The following is a 22073-nucleotide window of genomic DNA, read 5'->3' on the forward strand; positions in this document are numbered from 1 at the left end:
GACTTAACATGAAACAAATGCACTGAAATAAACGGTTCCACCTCATTGTTTGAAGTTTATTCTCAATTCTTCAGCCCTGCACCACATACATACATCCACAAACACACACATGAAGCTGTACAGTACACATATTTGTAATTTCTTTGATTTGAACATCAGTTATCAGCCCTATCCTCATCAAACACGCTGGGAACAGAAGCCTACCAAAAGTGTGCCGCTAACTTCTACCTACAGCCCGCTGTCCTCGTCCACATCAGCTCTGCTCAGACAGATGTGGGCTCATTAAAATAAGAAAAGTGAAATGAAAGAGACTTTTCCTTCACAGTTTGAACAGCATTCACAACATATACACCATTCTTCCTGTTCAATTCTTTCACAGTGCGTCATGTGCTTCATTTATTTCACCATGGTTAAGTGCAGTTCTCATTTGTAAGCCAGATTGGATGAAGACAACAAGGATCTAAGTCAGCCATTACAAAGTGACCACATAGTTATAATGCACTATGTCACTTACAATGAACAGTCCGTCACTTCCAGGATGAATTAGATTTTTTTGTGCTGGTTCAGAGAAAACTGTAAACGTTGGTGAGATTCCACTAAAAGGGGCAACGAAACAAGATTCAAGGAAGAATCCACGTTCGATTTTCTAATTTAATTTCAATTTCAATTCCAAAAACAGCTCTAAGTGTTTTGAACTGGAATGATTTTTCAATGTCAAACCTTCAGCAGACACTGAGCTTCAAGCTCATGTTGAGGAGGAAAAAGGCTTTGACTGGATGTCAGTCGTGACAGCTGAGGACAACTTCAAGAAGAACACGAAATGCTGCTCGAGAAGTGGTACCAAACATGCTGTGACAGTGAAAGGTCCCAGCTTCAGTGCCTCATCTGTAAACGTTTCTTTCATCTGGCTGATCAGTTCCATGGCATGCGACTGGCTCTGCTGTGACAGCACGCACTGCACTGATTCAAAAATACAAATAAGTTTGTGTAAGTTTCTTTTAATTGCATCCAGAGCCGTCATTCACAAACAAAGTTTCATTTACATCAATTTGGAGACCAGAATTTCACCTATGTACAATTTCAAAAAGGTACGAGGGCCACTGTGCAGAGAATCCTTTCAGCATAAAGTCAAAAGTCTTTCAAGGAAAAAAAAACATTTTGTTGTTATTCTCTTAATGACTTTTATGATCAAATATCACAACCAGAAAATCCTGACTTCATCTTTTGACGACTTTCTTATAAAGTTTTGACTTTATTCTCCTAACGTGACATTTTTTATCTATATATTACAAAACCTCTCTTTTTTTTTTTTTTAAACAGTGGTCCTGGTACTTCGGCCCTAAGACTCATTCAGCTAACTACTAACTGAGGTCATGACTGGAACCATGTCGTGTTCGTGTTCGATCTTTAAACCAATCAGAAGGGCTCTTTTTAATCACGGTCCTGAAACTGACAACACAACCCCTCTGAGTCAATATTAAAAACTCTTCATTTATCAATAGCTATATTTCCATAGAAATTCATATAAAACAATTTCAAATTAAATAGGTGACATAAAAAAAAACACTTGAATTTTCAAGGCAATTGCTCAAGGAATTCATTTTCTAGAAAAAAATCTACCTTAAGACCCCGTCAATGAAAACGGCCCAAAGGCCGCATGATTTCCTTGTTCACTTTATTTTCCTCCCGTTTGTTCAGATAGACGACGCGGTCTACAGCAAACCCCGGCGGCCTATAGTGGCTAGTAGTATTTGTAGTGCATGCTGCAGTCCAATATGAACGCCACTGTTTAAAAAAGAAATCCACAATTAAAATCACATCATCCTGTACAAACGTGGAGTCATATTCACATCGAGGAAGAAATCAACAAGTGAATCAAACAGAGGGAATCAGCATCATGTTTTGTTTTTTTCAGTTCATCCCTTCATCACGTCGCTGCGTCCATCACAAGTTCGAGGGTGACATTTCCTTCCTGGCAGATTGTCACAAGTCCAGATCATGATCTAATATTTACTGATTGTTGAGCCGCTGTTGGGCGGTGCATTTCTGTGAACTGTGTTACTGACTCCATGCAACACAAACACCACTTCTGTTCTTAATCCAGTGCAGCAGCACCATGCTCCATCTGGTGGATTGAATTATTAAAAATGAGGGTTTAACTGACAGCTGGGGCCGAAACCTGTGTAAAGAATTCACTCTGATATGTTCAAGTTTAGTTCACACTAAACTGCTCGTCTGGGAGGGAGCCCTTAACTCTGATTGGGCCGTTTTGGGTTTTTTTTTAATGTGGGTGTGGAAATGGTGGAATGTTCAAATATGTTCGATACAACGTGCGTCAATTCTTTACTTAAAAGTGCTGAACCTTCATCATCCTACAGTCAAATCAAACCCTCGTGCAGGCCTCGTCACCCTGGCAGTGGTAATGCCGTGCGCTGCTGGAACGAGCACACCTGACCGTGCTAATGCCTCGTGCTACCTGCTGAGCTACCGTGAGGATAAAAACGCACAAAATACGAGCCAGATCACTGTTCCTGTTTGGTCCTGTAAGATCCAATAAAAATAGTCTCAGTGCCACAGAGTCCTGGCTGTCATCAGTCCAGGTCCTACTGTCTTTTTACCAGCAGAGTTCTGGAGGTGGGTGTCTGGAGGCCAGTTCAGTTCAGAGTGAGATCTGGACTAAGTTTCATTCCTCTTCAGGGGTCAGTGTTTTTTTCTCTCCATCTCCTCCTTGTCTCACTGAGCTGGAGGCCGGGGCTGCCACTCACACAGAAATCTCGTAGGTGGTGCCCCCAACACCCGTCACCTTCTTCACCCCACCCCCCGGCGGCTTATGGGTGGGACTCTGCATCAATGCTGAGCTGGGATAGGCCACTCCGGGCCGGGCAGACACACTCATTGGGTGAGAGGGAGAGGAAGGGGCGGAGCAGGAGGAGGTGAAGGAAGGGGGCTGGCCGCCGTTGGTACGACTTAGCGGTTTCATCTGGATCAGCTCATCCCTGATGTCACACAAACACAAAGACACAACAGCATCAGTGACGGCTCAGGACAGGAAGTCCATCTGATGAAGAGATGGAGACCTCAGTGACACAGCAGGATCTTACTGTCCAAACAGCTGACTACTCACTGCGACAACACTACACACAAACTACATTAAACTACATTTAAGGCCGTCACACACTTCATTTATATTCTTTTAATCATTACCCTGCATCATCAGGACGAGTGTGTTAAAGCAATCTGTGTCAAAAAAAGCTCATGAAGATTTTTTGAACATTGCAATTATGAATTCAGACACAGGTCACATGGTTCATTTAAGAAGTGGATTTCCAAGGTTGAAACAGTCATGCGGTCCATGCTGGACAAATGATATGAACACGATGTGACAGTCACATAATCAGACGTTCCTGCAGTCAGACAAGCGCAGCAGTAAACAGACAGTGAACAGGATGGAAAAGACACATGGAGGTCGGACGATGTCACTCACTGTTGTCATGCAAAAGTTCCATTGTATGAGAAGAACTCATCTAAACGTGAATACAACGTTAACAAAACAAACATTTTCATGCAGGCTCATCTTAACAGGAAACCAGTTTCTTTAAATCAGTATGTCAGCATGGAGACATATTTTACTACTGCTTACATACAAATCTCTTCATGGTCAGGTACCATCATATCTTAAAGAGCTCATAATACCTTACTACCCCTCTAGAACACTGCGCTCTCAGGACGCTGGGTTCCTTGTGGTTCCTATAGTTTCCAAAAGTAGATTGGGAGCCAGAGCTTTCAGCTATCAGGCTCCTCTTCTGTGGAACAAACTACCATCCATGTCTCATTAATGCATGTTACTAACTAAACTTCTTCCCTGGAGTTTCTGTGCTCTGTCGTCCAGCAGGTTCTCGTGGATCGTGGCTGCTGCTGTGGTCCTGCATGACGTCCACTACACATATTACTACTGTCATTATTGTAACCATATCTCTATTACAGTTTATAGTTCGTTTATGATTTGCTGCTGCTGTGCATCTCTGTCTCTATCTCTCTGTATTTATCCGTCTACCCCCCTCTCTCTATCCACCCCTCTCTATCTTTAACCCAACCGGTCGTGGTGGATGACCGTCTACCAATGAGTTTGGGTCTGCTCGATGTTTCTGCCTGTTGAAAGGAAGTTGGAACTGTTGGTCTCTGTAAATAATATTATAAAGAGAACAGCCAAGACCTGCTCTGTATGAAAAGTGACATGAGATAACTTCTGTTATAATATGGCGCTATATAAATAAAATTGAACTGAGTCTTTATCTCTACTATGTCACTAATATTCCAAACTTAAACTCTCTTTCTCATGTTGAATGGTACAGTGAACAGAGCAGTGTTTCTGTAGAAACAGGTGATCAAACGGACGGTGGTAGTGATGAAGACAACAACAACAACCAGATGACAGCACCATGTAACACACAGGCAAATGGAAGACAAGCAAAGGGAAAAGAAGGAGGAACTCACAGGAAATCTGGCAAGAGGAGGAAGAGGAGAGAGGGGAGGAGGAGGAGCAGGAGGAGCAGTCAATCAGGTAGTCAGGTTTTCAGGCGAGCAGGTGGTTGTTTTTTTTTTTTTTTTCAGGGTTAGCAGCAAACCGTCCTGACAAAAGGCGAAAGTCATACTCACTTCGGCGCTTGTATTCCTCCTCCTCCCATCCCACCACCTCCTCTTCCTACCCCCGCCGCATTCGCTCCGGCTGATGCCGAGGCCTTTCGGACCAGTCGGTACTGCATTTCTGCGGCAGCTGCACTCGAGTAAGATAGCGACTTGCCCAGAGGTGGGGGGTGCGGGGAGCGGGGAGGATGCGTGGTGGAGGTGGAGGAGGAGCCCAGAGGAGTGTCGGTGGAGCGGGTGCGGTAGGGGTAGGCGTGATGGATTGGTGCGTGGGGGACAGCGAAGCGAGGAGGGCGGGAGGTAGAGGAAGAGGAGGACGAGTGGTGGTGGTGATGAGAATGGTGGTGGTGGTGATGGTGGTGGTGATGATGGTGTGGAGGAGGCGGGGCCGAAGAGGAGGGGGGAGCTGAGACCTGATTGGCGCCTGAGTGGGGCTCGGCCAGCAGATGCTCCCTGTCTGGAAGAGGCGGCGGGGAGGAGGATGTGGAGGAGGAAGAGCCATGGAGGAAGGGGTGGTGGTGGTGGTGGGAGGAGCGGTGGTGGTGTTGGGGTGACTGGGAGGACTGGGAGTGCATCTCAGCAACTCTTTGCTGTGACGACATGAAGGGGGAGCTGTAGCCGCCTGCTGCCGGCGTGCGGGGTCTGCCAGAGGAAACCTCAGGGGCCGCCACCCCTTTGTCGAAACTGTCACCACCTGCCAGTAAGTTGTCATATGACAGGCTCCCATTGCGGGACGGGTGGTGAGGCGGGGGCGTCTGATTGGCTAAGCTCTTGAAGCTGGCTGAGGTGGTGGTTGCCTCGGAGACGTGGGCGGCGCCTGCTGAGGTGTGCATGGAACTGGAAGATTGTGACGCCACTCCTGATAGGACGGTAGGGTCAGAGAAGGAGGGATACGAGCGTCCACCAAGGGTGTAGCCAGGGATTCCCCCTCCTCCTCCTCCAGCCTCTCGTCCTCCCTCCCTCCTCTCCCCACCTCCTCCCCCTCCCACTCGGTCAGATGAAGTGTCCCTCCGGTCCAGGCTGGGCTGCGAGCGGAAACCAGGCTGCTGGCTGGCCTGGAGGAGGGAGGAGGTGGAGGAGGAGGAGTCCCTGGCACTGCCAACACTCTCCCCTCGACTTAACTGGAGGAGGCAGGAGGAAGAGGAGGAGGAGGAAAGGGAGGATAAAGAGGAGGGAAGGTAAGGAGAGAGGGGGCAGAAGGAGGGAAATTAAACAAGAAGCTGAGCAGAGAGCTACGTGGGAGTTTAACCACAATCTACACTGCACGACAACGTGCTCACACAACACGTCACCTGCTGCTGACACCTGCATCCGTTTTTTCTGTGGAGTTTGGTCCACTCCAAAACTGGACCAATACTAATCTGGACTCAAGTCAGCCACTGGAAAATGTTTTGCCCCCACACCTTGACATCATACCTGCTACCTCAGATGTTCCCTTAACTGTGTAACACGGGTCACGCCACGAGTGCATTTCCCAAGTGGACGGCGCTAAATAACCTAAACTTGGTTCCCTTGGCCAGTGTTTGCCCTGATGAAGGTCAATATTCAAACAGTTAATGTGCTGACAACACATTTTTAGTACAACACACCACAGAATACAATAGCACTGTCAATCAATCTTGATAATATATAATATAATATATAATAATAACGACATCAATAACATAACATTTTACATGAAAACAACTTGAAGTGAACGGAAATAATGGACAGAATTAATGTTAGTGAGATTTAAACCTCCTCTTTAAAACACACAGCACAGGAAAAGCAGGAAACACAGTTCTTCCACTTCGACTGTGTCTGGTTGGATTTTGTCACTTTACTCTTCAGGAAATGTTTTTTTCCAAATGGAACAAACTCAGAACAACAAAACAAGCATGAAACATCAAACTGAGACACTGAAGGGTTTTGTAGGCAAACATGAAAAATCTAAAGGAAACTATTGAAGAGATGAAAAGATGGAACAACAAACTAAGACATGAAGGAAACATGAGGAACACGGAGGTGCTGGAATGACAGAACCAGACATGGGTACAGATACTGAGGAGATCCAACTGCTGTGTAGCAGAGCAGATGTGTTCAGGTACAATGGGATTTCAAAGATTTCTGACCAAACAGATGAATCCAGTCACTGAGTATTTGACCCACATCCAGAGCAAACGGAACAGGACAGGACACAAATTTAGAGGAGAAGAAAAAAATGCTTTCAGAACAATCACTTACTGATACTGATCAACAGAAAGCCACTGAGAAACCAAACCAAGATGGACCACAGGAAATCAAAAGAAGAACATAAACAAAAGTATGAGTGTTTTTCTTGGATGGTACTGTCCTACACTTTATCACCTTGCTGTGTCTCCGTGTGTGTGTGCATGCATTACCTGGTTGGCGTAAGCGTGAGTGAGTGCTGTGTGGTTCTTGCCGGGGCTGTAGCTGGGCCTGTATTTGTACATGGTTGGGGTGGGAGGGGCTTTATTCAGTAGACTGCACTCTGCAGGAGGAAGGAGGAAAGAGAGAGAATCAGATTGATGTTTCCTTCTTTACAAAAAAAGGGTTCATGTGAAGATGGCCAGTGAGGAAGCATTACCCTCCGTGTTCCCTCTGGTGATTCCAGGGTAACGGAGCTCTGGTTTAGGAGGAGGAGGTGGCTCAGCGTCACATGACTGGCTCTCCATCATCTCCAGACTGGACTTCGACTGAAAGAAAAGAGAGGACAAATCAGAGTCACATTCAGTGGACTGAAACTGGTCTTCATACAGTATGAACGTATGAATGTGGAGAGCAGTGACAGAAAACATGAAGGGATCAATACAGACACTGTTTCTTCAAGCCAGTGACTGATTTAGAATGTTTTGGTGGCAAAGACATACAGCCTGTTCACTGCCACAGAGTCACTGCCACTAACACAGAGTCACAGAGGACAGATGTTTAAGAGCTATTGAGAGGGAACACTATGTAATCCATCAGTTACGTACAGTATTTCATATAGACTGTACATATTAACTACCTACAAGCCATCTGATAAAAATCAGACCTGTCCTGTCAGAGGTCACAATACAAACGAAAACTTTTTTCTATTGACTCGCTGTCGTTGCTGTGTGTGCTGTGTTTTGCGTGATGAAGTGAAAACCATTGGTGCAGCTAAACCCACTGAAAATAATGTTTCTGCCATTGCTACACAGGTCTGAAAGGGTCAGTACTCTACTCTCTCTCTGTTATACGACACATCAGTCCCTCTGGGAATATGTCATTATGCAATTTATACAAATTTAATCCAAATGCTGCAATATTAGCTGCCATTTGCTCCAATGCTTTTGAAAATAAATGCAGAAATAAAAGAGGAAGAATGGCTGGAAATCAACAACAATCAGTAGTCTACAGTACATGGCTGTCTGTGGACTTTCTTACTCCCAAGCTATGAGCAGCCCACAACAGCCTCCACCATCACGAGGGACTGACTGATGTACATTCTGCTGCCTTGTCTTTTCGTCTCCTTTGTTCTGAAGCCTCACAGACTGACAGATGTGGTTGTGCTGTGTTTACTGATGTGACCTTACAGGGTTTCTGCCTGTTGAAAGGTTAAACCTCTCGCTGCCATCTGGACATGCCTATATGCAAACTTCAGGTGCACATTTGAATGAGAGGCGAGAACATGTTTACCAACAGGCAAAGCCATTCTTTTGTTCTTGAACTTCTGTTTGAATCAGACAGAATGATGCTAACGCACTATTCATGGAACAAAGTTTGTCCCTACGAGCCTCCGTGCTGCTGTTCTCACCTGGTGCAGGTCTCCCTGTATGCCGTTATCCAGGATTTTTGCAGCCAGCTGGGCCTCCGTTAGCTGTGGCCGCAGGAAAGGAGGCTGCACGCACACACTTTGCACACACTTCTTTCTGCCCAGATACCTGCAGAGGGCACAGACAGTGAAGACCACAAGAGCACTGGTGTTAGAAGTTTTTTAAACGCCATGAGAGACTCACTGAGCACTCAAAAATGCCATCAGTGGAGCCAGACTTAAAGGGACAGTTCATGTATTTTGAAGTGGAGTTGTACTTAGTGTGTTTGTCTGAGATGGACTGACACATGCTAAGCACTGTCTACTGTAGGTAACACACCAACTACCAACTACCACTTCAAATACCCAAACCATTAGCTGCTTGCAGTGTATCCTGAGAAAGTATGAGACATTTGTTGTTGGATTACTGGTGGAGACACACCTTTGGGAGTTCACGTAATGTTTAAAAAAATACACCTGGGTGCCTGTGAGCTGCAGAGGACATGAGAGACATTCTTCCAGCAGCCATTGGTGAACGGGTTCACACCTCCTCTGAACTTCCCTGTTACCTGGGGAAAGAGAGAGCGAGAGAGTCACGTAAAAACAGCATTAACAAACAAACATAAACGTGTCACCATATATTAATAAAGAAATAAGTATAACACTGAGTGTTACCTGTTCATTGGTAGTCCTGCCTCTGGCCACAAGTACTATGTGGAAACCAGTGAGGCCAGCAACAGGGATGAAGAACAGCCCTGCAACACACATTACAGCCAGCCTGAGAGCACAGGGGGTTAAGGAAGACCTTAAGAGACCAGATTCAGACAGAGGCCTATGGAGAATATCTAAGTAGATTTCATGGCAGTGTGCCCAATAGATGTTGATATTGCTTATAGACAGCTTGTCCTGGTGGTGGTGTCATTAAGATTCAGCATGGAAATCCACTCAGCAGTCATCATAGCCTGATTTTAACAGATTTGAACATATATGTCGAAAGAGTACTTCTCATGGAACGTTAACCTTTTAGCATCAGGGGACAACAATGTGCTTATTAATTCCTAATTCTAGTCAAGGAGATTCCTCATTACTTGTCTCAGAATGTGAAATCCTCCCTCACCTTACTGAAATGACTCCTCAGGACAACTTGAGTCATCGAACGTTCAACTCAAGTGTATCAGAATGTAAAGTGGAATGGACAAAAACACAGGGGAGAGGTCCTTAAAGGATACGTGACGATGGCATGCAGGCGGTCGATGTTCTGGCGGTGGTAGAGGATAAAAAGCAGGCCGAAGCCAAACACGGCCATGATGTGAGCCGTCAGAGACAGGAGGAAGAGGAAGAAGTAGCGGTAGTTCCTCCTGCCGATGCAGTTGTTCACCCACGGACAGTGGTGGTCGAAGTCCTACATGATGGAGGGTGAAAAGACACTGTGGTTAATCATCTGACTTTATTATTATTCATTTATTTTGTTTTATTTAGCTCTGTCGCCTGTGTCGTTTGTTTCCTGTGCTTGATTTCCGTGTACGTCTCTCCTGCCTTCCATGGTTCATTCACTCAGTTTTAGCAGAGCAGGAGAGCAGAGAGTAGTTCATGATGGAACTAAAGTCATGTGGAAAGCTGTAAACTGAAATATTGATGGTTCGGTACGGTGTGATTTATGGATTATTTATTTTACCAAAAATCACAAAGACAAAGAGGACCATGCATAGCATACTGCTAACTCTCTGTGAGAGTCACCACACTAACTTTCAGATTTGGCAAACATCACAGCGTTGATGCAGTGTGGGCGTTTTCAAACTGCACATTCAGTTACATCATCCTGCAGCCTTTAAGAAAACCTGATAACAATAAGAGTAGACATCAAGCCCACTGTACTTAAGTACTCTTGTTTTTTGTGTCTTGGTGCCAAGATTACCTTCAAATGACTCGCGATCTGAAAGACTGCTAGGAGCTATGTAAGACCTGATCCATCTTCATCATTCACTAATATTAACGCAATGCATTCTGCCATCACAGTTTGCTTGTCTTATAATCTAAACAGTGAATGGGTGAGTGTGAGCTCACCTCGACACAGTTGTCACAGACGGAGCAGTGGGAGCACCGTGGCGGCCTGTAGAAGCGGCAGGTTGAACACCACTTCATCCTGACCTGGATCCCTCTGATCTCCACCGTCTTGTACAGAGGAGCGCGGAAATCGTCCTCCTTGTCTTCATCCTCCTCAGCTGCAGATATAGGAACAGCACACGCACACACACACACACACACACACACAGAACAAACAAACGCTGACCTATTAAAACTTTGCACTCTAACATCTAACCAGTGTGTACCGTTTCTCTTTAAAAAAGGAGCTCAACATGACATTCTACATTGACAGCAAAAATAACATGCCACAGACAGACAGTATTAGTGGTTTATTCGTTGACATATAAATAGCATCACACAGACAGACAGTACATTCAACCATCCGTGTACTCACCTCTTGGGAAGATACCGGGGTCCATGAATGTGGCCATACAAAAGTTCGCCAAAACAAACAGGAAGATGACTCCATTGTAGATGGGCACGGCGACTGAGAAACGCTCTGAGAGCCATGGGCAGCTGAAACATGGACAGACGACAGTTCCTGATTTTTAACATGAAAACAGAAGAGTTTGATTCAAAGAGAGATGAATCATTGTTCAAGTTTTGGTTTTATTTTTGCCAACAAATCCCATCAAAAAGACAAAAAGCAGAAAAGTGTCAGTCTGTCTCTGGAATCTGACAGCCCTGCTCTGTGTGTAGCTCTCAGCCCTAAGCCCGTTTATTCTTACTGATGACACACGTCTATAAACACGGCAAACAGCTTTCCAGGAAAACATGGTGTTTTTGTACGGGGACCATTCTGAGGGGTGGATTAATCCACATTTGGTGCTCTAGGAAGTATTTGGGGCAGCAGGACAGTGTGTGTGTGATTGAGCCAAATAAACTAGTGTGTGTGTGTCCTGGTAATGAAGGAACATGTCACCCAGTCCAACAGTGTGGATCATTGGTGTATTTTTAATAGTCTCGCACAACAATGGAGCTCTATGGCACAGTAGGATACATTGGACAGTAAGTGAAATCTAAAATATCAATTCCGTCCACTGACTCAGTTCAGATATGCTGACTGAATGAATTCAATTAAAGACAAACCAACTTAAATTCATTCTGGTTCCTGTTAGCCACCTAATCACCTTAAACCAAGAGTGACCCAACGAGTTTGACTGTAATTAGAATTCAAGCAGTCACTCCAGGATTCAGCAGGGTCATGTACTTCAGTTTCATTGTTTCTTTGTTATGTTTTGTAATTTGCTCGTTTTGTTCTCACTAGTGAGAAAATGTGTGAGGATGTGAGGATGACTGCAGGGATAACAGACGAACAGAGACTGCATGATGGGCTTTTGTCAGGGTGACAGATGTTGGCCTATTTTCTCCTCGCTAATCTGAAGCACAGAGCTAACTGCCCACCACATTGGCCACACACACACACACACACACACTAGATTTTCTCACATATGCAAGCACAAATACACACAGACAGGCAGGTGCACACACACACACACACACACAGATGCTTTCTCACACCTGTCAATCTGACTTTCTCACATTTAGCACACACACAGTTTTTCCCTCCTCTCATCACAAACACACTGCAGAGTGAGCTGTCAGCAGATTAGTGATTACAGCCTGTAACACCACTGACATTCTGTCACAAACACTCCTGTGTGTGAGGCTTGTTACAGCCAAATGCAATAACCAACTCAGCTGCCAATAATACAATAAAATATTTTATTATTGACTATACTAGACTAATACAGTCAATAATACAGACTAATAATCTAATATCCATTGGTGTGTGTGGCCCTGCCTTGGTCTTTTGAGTAGCAAATGAAGGGCGAGCACATGTTTGCAAACACACTTGAAATCCACACCTCTGTGAAGATGACATGTTCTCGAATTAAACAACAGAAAATTAAACACCTTCAACCAAACTGGAACCATTATCCATCAGGCTGGACTTCCAACCTTTTAAAAAGGTCCAGTGCGTCCGATTTATGGAAGAAGCAGGGGAGGAAATACACCTCCTTAATATAAACAGGTCTTTAGTGGACAGAATGGGCAGCTTCAAGTACCTTGTGTCCATATCACTGAGGGTCTGACCTGGGTAAAGACTCAGGAAATCCCCTCAATAACTGAAGAATTTCTACTCCTGTAGCTTTGAGAAAGGGAATATCACTGTCAGTACCAAACTAGACCACAAGGCCCTGCAAAGAGTGCTTCATTCAGCTGAACGTACAATAGGTGGCGCTCTACCTGTCTAAATCTATAGCAGGCACTGTAAAAATAAATCTGAAGAATCTGCAAGGGTCAGTTATCAGTCTGCTATACGATCAGGAAGAAGGTTCTGGATACACCAGACCAGAACTGAACTTTATGAAAATTCGGCTTCAACTTAAAAACAGGGCACTGTAAACAAGATGACCTTTAGAGTACACCCACAATGTCAACTAATAGGACCAATCATTGCAAACAGAAAGAACTCTTTCAAAGCGATGGGAAACAACGTTCAACTTTACATACATCATTGATTAGACGTTCTCTTTCACTCTGCTTTACGTTTTCATAGGAATTCTAAAAAAAAACATTTTCAAACACATGCATAGATGGAAACACGGATTGAGGTTCATTTCAGTTAGAATAACTCCTCCAGGCTGCATGTCCTTGGGCAAGATACTGAACCCCAAATTGCTCCTGAAGGCTGCCATCAGTGTGTGAATGTGTATGAATGGTTAGCTCCTCAAACTGATGAGCAGTTGGCACCTTGCATGGCAGCCAATGCCATCAGTGTATGAATGTGTGTGAATGGGTGAATAAAATATGTACTGTAAAAGAGCTGTGAGTGCTCAGAAGACTATGGCCTTGATTTTTTCCCCCCTCATATTCAAACTTTCAAGAAATTCAAGGACCGGTGGGGACCATGCATTATTGCCACTTACGTGAAGCAGAAGAAAAGCGTAGTGGAGCCAACAAGGAAGAAGGTGGCTGCTGACACCGGGACATAACGGGAGGGTCGCAGGGGTCTGCTGGGCGGGACCACGGTGTGGGGGAGGGGTGACGAGGATGGACCCCGCCCTCCACTCTTACTGCCACCTGGCATCACTTCCTGTATGTGTGGGTGTGACTGTTTGGCAACTGCTAGGCCAGGGAATCAGTCATTCAGAGTTCAGTGTTTCTTTAGATGAGTGGATTTGCAGTTTGGGGGTTGAAATGATGGACTGCAAAATGAAAATAATGTGAAGGAGTGATAGAACAGAAATGAAGGGATAGTGGAGGAGGGATTCCTCTTTCACATGGAAGAGAGGAAAACACTCACCACACTGACACAGGAGGAGGAGTGAATGCTTGTTTTCTTAGGTCAATCCTGATCTACCGTGTGTGTGTGTGTAAGATTAAAAGAAGCTTACAAGTCACTGTGCTGTAAAAGCCTTGTTTTCCTGTCAGACAGAACCAGGTGGGAAGGAGGGATGAACAAATAAGCCAGAGATTGTAAAGAGCAAGAGGTGTTGCATCGATCCCTGACAGAGCTGCAGATAAATTAAAGTAGTTTCATTCAGTTTGCAGTTTGTTTGAGGAAAATCAATCCGCCCTCCTTGTTGTGAATAACGTATGAATTGAGTGGCTGTTATCTAGATGTAAAGAGCTTGGACCCTTGTGTCATTTAGTTTCTGTCAAATCCTGACAGGCAGAAAACTGATGAACCCTGCGCCTGCTGTCAACTGCCCCTCTTTGATTTGATTGGTCAATAAATGGGAGTTTAGTGAGGTACAATAGTTGGCAGAGGTAGGTGTGTTTTGGTTGGAGGTGGGCTTACAGGATGGAAAAACAGCAAGAATTAGATGAGGCAGGAAAAAAAAAAGAGAAATGGTCTGGATGATGATCTGATTCTATTTTCCTTCCTCTGTGACGTTCTTCATCATGTACCAAAGTCTGTGACAGTAAAACGTATGGAGATCAGTTTTTAGCACCTGAAGATCAGCAGGTGGGCAGCTGTAGCAATGTGAGAAAAAAGTCTTGCAAATAAAAAAAAATGACAACCCCTTGCTCTCTGTTAGAGAAGGAGACAATCTGCTTTCAGTCCAAGATTCGTATTAAAAACAAGAGTCTGTAAGCGGGCCAGTGGAGTAGCCTGGTTTTCCTGTGTCGGGGCATCCCTAAACCCCACCGGTGGCTGATTCAAACCACCTCACCTGCCAACTGCACCACGGATGGGATTGGAAGACCAAAAGCAGGAAGTGATGGTGTGGTTCTTTCCAAAATATCGAAGGGAATATCCAGTAAAACATCCATTAGTATCCATGTGACTGAAATTTTTGAGGAAGAGTTAAAATTCAACAGTGTGTTGATCCACACTGGGGTTATATGTGTATAGATAATGGCATTATCTATTATCAGCCCGCAACGGCAACATAGTATTACTCAATTACTCCCCCGCTTGTTCCACTGTATTAGTGGATGACCACGCCTGTTAGTTATGTAACCGACGTCCTCGAGCTACAGGCCGTTTCTTTATTGCCCTCTTCTCAAGGGACTTCCCACTGCTTCCTTCCCCAGCAGAGAGCACTGAGGCTTGGATAACACCCTCCCACAACAAAGCCTTGGAGGATTTAGCCTCTCTGGAGCAACGTCCCAAAAACGACCCCTAAAAACAAAAAAGTGAAAACTGTGGTGTTTATGTGTTGAAGATGGAGACGCCGCTGGCCATTTGGATTTGGAGGTTTTTCAGGTTTTAAGTATCCTTCTCCAACCTCCAAAACAGGATGTGAGCAATTTTCCCCATCCAGTACTCATCAGCAGCCTCCTCCTTTGTGGTGCGGATGGAACAGAGAGGTGACAGTGCTGGATATGAACTTCAGCTCTTCACGAGAATCCAGTCTGATAGTTGGTCAAGTGATTCTGCACCTATAATGTGATGAGAGGAGAAAAGGGTTGGTTAACTCAGCATGCTACTTAACTCCTGACACAAGCTGTGGTCATCTCCAGACTAGATTACTGTAACACCTTCCTGACGGGCCTCCCAGCCTGCACAGTGAAACCCCTTCAGATGATTCAGAACGCGGCAGCGCGCCTGGTCTACAACCAACCCAAAAGGTCATGTTACCACACTGCTCATGGAGCTCCACTAGCTACCTGTAGCAGCCCACATTAAATTCAAATCTCTAATGCTTGCCTAAAAAGTAGTCTCCAGTACTGCACCTACCTACTTAAACGCCCTTATACAGGCATATGCTACCTCACAACCGTTGTGCTCCCCCAGTGAATGAAGCCTGGCCACCTGTTTGTTCAAGGCAGTCCAAACTCGTCTCATTTGTTGTTCCCTGTTGGTGGAACGCACCACCAGTTCCTATTAGATCAGAGGCGTCCCTCTCTACCTAAAAAAACCTCCTGAAGACCTCCAGCTCTTCAGAGAGGACCTCCTCTCCTAGCACTACACGGCAATTCTACATTTTAAACAATTATCACTAGCACTTAATGCTGCACTAACGGTTCTTATCGCACTGTACCTTGATTGTTCCCTTTTCTGTAAGTCGCTTTGGATAAAAGCGTCAGCTAAATGACTAAATGTAAATGTTAATGAGCAGATACATTAATTTTACACAGCGTTTGAAGGTACTGTATTTTAGAGGTTTTCTCCACTCTCTCTACAACAGTAACTGTACAGTATACTATTCTATTTCTGCCAGGCATCAGCTTTCAAAGTGCCAAAAGCTGCAGTTCCTCTAACGTCCACTTGAGGCTAGCTCCAGAAATGAGTCAGTCTCCATAAGTCCCCATGTTCAAATGTCCAACTTCACAGCAGAAATAAACATGTTTACAGCCTGGTAGAAAAAACAGTTTTGATCTCTGTAGCTAATTTCCCCGTTCATGACAACTGTACTGAGGGTGAATTTATATACAACTCACCTGTTCAAATGATATTAAGGCTTAATGTATTGCAAAATTAAGAGCGTGACTGACAGGTGGGTGCTGTCACAGCTTAACATGACTGCTTATTACTTCGAGCTGAGTAAAAAAATCCATAAAGATAAGTCTACAAAGTACTACAGTGTGTGTGTAAAATTGATGATTCACTGGGTTCATGGTACTACATTACTACAACTGTAGAATTGTCATATTTCTACAGCTAAGTGCACACAGCTTATTAAAGTCTGCGTCGGCAATTCTGAGATTTCTTTCAAAAACCATTAAATATGTTGAAAATAGCTGCTGAAAACATGTGAAAAGACTTTGAATGATATATTACTGAAATGGACTGAACGGATTTTGACACCTAATTTCATCAACTTTTTTTTAAATCATTCAAATTTTAGTAGATGGTTAATAACATTCTTCTATGGAACACACATTTATTCTTTACATACATTTTATATTTATATATACACTATATACAGACTTAAACAGCAGCTCTGACCTGAGGGCAAGGTGACATGACTGCAATACACTGGTCACTAGACAAATATTATTACATTTTTTTTGCCAGGCTCACATGATAGTTTGAAATCTGTCACACGCCCATTATTTTTTTTCTCTTCAGCATCCTATGAAGGCCTGCCCTACTCTTCCTCTGATTGGTCGTTAAGTCACAGAGCACATGCAGCTCAGCAGCTTAACCAGACAAAGACACAGAAACACAGTCCATGTACAGCTGTTCACTTCATGGACTCAGACTTGAACCCTTCAATCAATAAGCAGATCATTGCACCTGTTCAGGCCGGCATGATGGATGGACCTGTCTTCGTACACCTTATCTATTACTGCTGCCCGCTTCTTCAATGTTAATTGCCCTCTCTCCTTCTCTCTGCCTCAACCTGTATCCATGCTGATGTTACAGCCTTTTCAAACTCGTCAGAGTGAAGGAAAACCAGTCTCCTCTGACAGCAGATCTATAAAAAAATGGACAGAATATTTAATAAATGTATGCTACACTATACACAAGAAACCCTGAAAACTAGATATGCATGTGGGCTGAAATTGATTAATTAATTAATCATTTGCATAATCTGTTTTTGGAAAATACTGCACAGTCAAATCAGGCAGAAAATACTTCAAGGGCAATGTTTCTAAACTGAATAAACTGAACCACCAGTCAACTCACACGAAGCCCATTCACACAGAGCTAATTAATAAAGAAGGTTAACAAGCAGTGAGCAGTGGTCCTCATGATCCACCCTTGTCACTCTGGATTTAGTTTAGATTTCCAAATTACAAGAGGTGGCTTGTAACAGGCAACACAGGGCCCAGCCCGCCACTGAGAAATCCAAAGAAATAAATCCCTTTCCTATATGTTATGATTGTTCTGAATACATCTATTATCTGTAACCTCTTGTCCTCATCAGGGTCACGGTGGGGCTGGAGCTTATCCCAGCTGACTTAGTGCAAGAGGCGGGGTACACCCTGGACAAGTCGCCTCATCACAGGGCTCATAGAGACAAACAGCCATTCACACTCACATTCACACCTACAGATTATTTAGAGGCACCAATGAACCTTTTAAGGAGAGAACCCACGCAGACATGGAGAGAACATGCAAGCTCCACACAGAGAGGCCCAGCCGAGGTTCAAGCCAGGTTGCTAACCACTGCTAATCAGCAGTGTGCTAACCACTGCACCACCGTGCCGCCCATGATTGTTCTACAACTGTAGAATTATTCAGTAGAAATGTGATGTTTAAATCTGTATTAGATAAATCTATTCTGTTTATTTTCTACTGGCAATGTACTCTATTAATCACTATTATCATTATCAAGTGCTACTGTCCAAAACCTTGACTAAAATTGATGCTTTTGGATTTTGAATATGGTCCTATTCTACCTGTATTATTGTATTGATCTATACTACACTTACACTATGATTATGGAGTGATTTTTAATCAAGGCCTTTCATCAAAATAAGGATTTCATAGAACGTGTACTCTTTGAATGGGCTGAACTGAATCTGTAAGTTCAATGTTCAGGTGTGATCGCACACACACACACGTGCACACGCGCAGCCTGCCATGCAAACTAGCTGCAATATAAGATATGGCTTATTGTTCTTACCCAATACAGGTTCAACTTGGCAGGCTGCCACAGTGGGACACATTATGACATGGTCAGGGCAAACATCAAGGTTTGTGACTTTCAAATGGAGATGGTACCTCCGAGTGCAGTGATACACTGCTTCTCTGACATGCTGTAAAAATTGAAGATTACATTTATGAAAGCAAATGTTAAATAAGTCACATCCCTCACATTCAGAGACTGCACACACACGCCTATTAAAAGGATATTGCAGGGGAATTGTGAACAGACAGGTTGGTTCCTCATTCATCCACAAGTCCTTTCCATCTTATCCGAATACCCTTTATCTAAAACACTGTGCATCCTTACTGGTGCATACTCCATCACACCGAATCTCCACCAGCCAATGCTGGAAATGCAGACACAATGGCTTCTTAAGCGCATCATCTCAGGCACTTGCACACAGAAATCCAGGGTGTGTATGGCCCGTTGCAGTCACGGCAGCGCTGTATGCATGCACCAAACCGGCAAAAGGCCGGCTTCTAACCCACAGATGCCACAGCCTGTTTCCTGGCCGAGGGTGTGCATCTTTTGGATTGTGATCTGAATTTTGCAGCGTCGGGGGTGAAACTCTAATTGATTAAGTCACACGGCCCAGCAAGCGTTTGCTTTGACAGCTTAGTGGACACGATCCAGCCCGGCCAACATGAGCCATTCTCCGCTGACAGACTGACAGAACGCTCCGGCGAACTCACAGCTTAGTGTGCTGAGCAAATATACAACATGAAACCATTTCTGCATCCAGTCTGCGTTAAACATACAGAATATTTCAATAGTCGTACAGTGGCTTCTCGGTTTCATTATCGATATGCACACTCCATAGAAATATAGGAAGGAGAGCTCGTTATATTCCATGTATGTATTCTATGCACAGCAGTCGCCCAGCCCACAGTGGACAGTGTGGCGTTCATGCTGGAGCCGGGGTGGGGACGCGGAGTCAGAGCGATAATAACGTACAGTGAGTTCCAGACATGGAGAGGACAGTGAGGATGATGAAGCAGGACACAGAGACAGTATATGTCATACACATGAGAGCAAACACAGCCCGTGGCTCGGGCTCCGGCTCACTGTGCTGTATGAGCATCTTTACCATGCAACACTGTCATCAGCTAGTCTGAAGCTAACCGTGGCTAGCAGCAGGCTAACGCTCCAGCTCACCTGCGGGGGGGTGGGGGGTTCACGGTGGTTCCGAGTCCAAAGACGGTGAATGAGAAGTGGCAGTCCCGGTCGTGTTGTTTTACTCACAGACAGCCGGTTAAATCCATTCTTATTATCCGAACATTTATCTGGCTAGCTCTCCCAGCGCTGGGCTCACGTACAGAGAAACGTTAAACGGTCGCTAAGCTAGCCCGCCGCGGACCCGCCTGCCGTTATTTCACTACGAGCTCCTCACGTTAGCCTCACTGCCGTTAACTGTTAGCCCGGGCTGGAGATGCTCACTAACTTCTTGAACACAGCTCGTCTGTCCGGGCGCAGGCCGCGGTGCTGACACGGAGGTTCAAGAGGAAAACCGAGTGGAAATATTCCCAAACCGTGAACGTGCTCTTCTCATATTCCCACAATAATATTGGTGATCAAGAGACTCCCAGAGGCCGACATATTTGTCAGTACTACAAAACTCTGATGCCAGGGTCCAACAGCTAAATTGTCGCAATAAAAATATCACTGATTGGACAACAAGGGTGTCAATCAAGCTGTAAGCGTATTCTATTGCTTCCCCTGGCCAGGACCCCACCCCCTCACCGTGAACGTCACGATTGCACTAAATCGTGATTAAATGTATTTCCCAGCAGCACACTGTCTGATTCAACACACAAGAGAGCCTCCAGAATATGTTTATTGTCACAAAGCATGGAGGGCACATAAGCTGTCTGTGACATGAGGTTTTAATCCTCTCATGTGACACACTGACACAGTAACGTATGTTTGTGTGTGTGTGTGTGTGTGTGTGTGTGTGTGTGTGTGTGTGTGTGTGTGTGTGTGCTTCAGTGCCACACACACACACACAGCATACACAAATGGGAGATTAGAATGACAGCAGGGGCTACGAGGATAAACACACACACAGTCTCCAAAATAATAACAAATCTGAAATCCCGCCACCAGGAAATCATACATGTAATGAAATTGTGACAGACCACGTGTATGTGTGTGTGTATATATATAAATATGTTTGTGTATGTTTGTGTGTGTATGTTTGTGTGTGTGTGTGTGTGTGTGTGTGTGTGTGTGTGCTTCAGTGCCACACACACACACACACACACACAGCATACACAAATGGGAGATTAGAATGACAGCAGGGGCTACGAGGATAAACACACACACAGTCTCCAAAATAATAACAAATCTGAAATCCCGCCACCAGGAAATCATACATGTAATGAAATTGTGACAGACCACGTGTATGTGTGTGTGTATATATATAAATATGTTTGTGTATGTTTGTGTGTGTATGTTTGTGTGTGTGTGTGTGTGTGTGTGTGTGTGTGTGTGGTGTTGTGTGTGGTGTTGTGTTGTGCCTACGTGTTCATAAACCTCTTAAACTAAAGGAGCAATCCGCAACAATGGAACAAAGAAGTTAAAGTATTTTCAATATGTCTCCCTCCATATGAAGCTGTGTAAAGGCCTGTTTAGTGTTAAAGGATAGATTAACACAGCTGTCCGTGTACACTAAATAGTTACTGTTCACTGTAATCATTCTTGATTCACACCTGTGGTTCTCTGGGATCTTTAAAGTGTCAATAGCTAGACTGGGTATTGTTTACTAATCAAACTACACCATAGAAGGGTCAAATCCCCCATTCAACTTGACTAAACTTCATCTTCAACATGGGTGGAAATTGTATAGAGGTTTGTAACAGTCAATCACATGACCAATGACAAAACGAAGAATATCAGGGGATTTCTTTTCATTTTTTCAAACATAACCAAAGGAGGGAAATTCAGTATTCTCCATCAGCAGTGGCAGTGGTGGCTTTGCCGCCGCTATCTTGGCAGTCCGCCTCTGCCACCTCCTAAATAATCTAAAATGCATCGTCGGTGGAGCTTAGATGGGCTGAATGGAGCCTGTGCTTAAACAAGCAACCAATTCATTAATTCTGCATAACTTTAAGCCTATAGTTAACAGGAAACCATGAGTTCTATATATTTATATTAATTAATTATATATATATATTTTATATCTATATAATATTATTATATATATGTAAACATGTGTATTTCTGCTGTGAAGTTTGTAACATTTTAACATGGAGGCTTATGGAGACTGACTCACTTCTGGAACCAGCTTCAAGTAGACGTTTGAGGAACTGCAGTTTTTGGCACTTCCACATTGCAAACAGTTCCTGATTCAGAGCATAATGTTTGCATTTGTCACTAATGCAAGCATAGCTTCGGCTCTTCAGACAAAGGACCAGGTCAGAGACCTGGGAATAACTTTAGATTCCATCTCAGAAATATCACAAAATTCAGACTTTTCCTCAGTCAAGCTGACACTAAGAAATTGATTCACGGCT

At 44.2% G+C, this 22073-nt stretch overlaps 1 protein-coding gene across 4 annotated transcripts; it reads right to left on the minus strand.

Moving 5' to 3' along the window:
* Positions 1-42: 42 nt before the first annotated feature.
* Positions 43-20206, minus strand: zdhhc5a (zDHHC palmitoyltransferase 5a). 4 transcript variants are annotated; one of them, XM_010754196.3, is made up of 14 exons: positions 19717-20206; positions 18538-18670; positions 17202-17382; positions 13438-15400; positions 10899-11020; positions 10484-10641; positions 9649-9821; positions 9095-9197; positions 8897-8988; positions 8423-8549; positions 7232-7340; positions 7026-7135; positions 4657-5765; positions 983-2996 (listed from the first exon to the last, which is right to left on the minus strand). In XM_010754196.3, exons 4-14 carry the CDS (start codon positions 13596-13598, stop codon positions 2762-2764), a joined length of 2499 nt encoding a protein of 832 aa, XP_010752498.1. In that variant the 5' UTR covers positions 13599-15400; positions 17202-17382; positions 18538-18670; positions 19717-20206; the 3' UTR covers positions 983-2761. The 4 variants fall into 4 exon arrangements, 3 of the variants coding, with proteins under 3 accessions (XP_010752498.1, XP_027139184.1, XP_010752497.1); XR_797657.3 differs by lacking the exons at positions 17202-17382; positions 18538-18670 and adding an exon at positions 43-960 and having other exon boundaries at positions 1621-2996; XM_027283383.1 differs by lacking the exon at positions 17202-17382.
* Between the last annotated feature and the right edge of the window lie 1867 nt (positions 20207-22073).

The sequence above is a fragment of the Larimichthys crocea genome, chromosome X (assembly GCF_000972845.2).
Source record: "Larimichthys crocea isolate SSNF chromosome X, L_crocea_2.0, whole genome shotgun sequence".
Taxonomy (NCBI): domain Eukaryota; kingdom Metazoa; phylum Chordata; class Actinopteri; family Sciaenidae; genus Larimichthys; species Larimichthys crocea.

What these genes read in the sequence shown, in the direction of transcription:
- zdhhc5a (XM_010754195.3), bottom strand. Translation starts at nt 13,598, where the DNA reads ATGCCAGGTGGCAGTAAGAGTGGAGGGCGGGGTCCATCCTCGTCACCC. An exon ending in GCAGGACTACCAATGAACAG is followed by an intron (nt 8,989 to 9,094) that starts GTAACACTCAGT and finishes CTCTTTCCCCAG; the next exon opens with GTAACAGGGAAGTTCAGAGG. An exon ending in TACAGGGAGACCTGCACCAG is followed by an intron (nt 7,341 to 8,422) that starts GTGAGAACAGCA and finishes CTTTTCTTTCAG; the next exon opens with TCGAAGTCCAGTCTGGAGAT.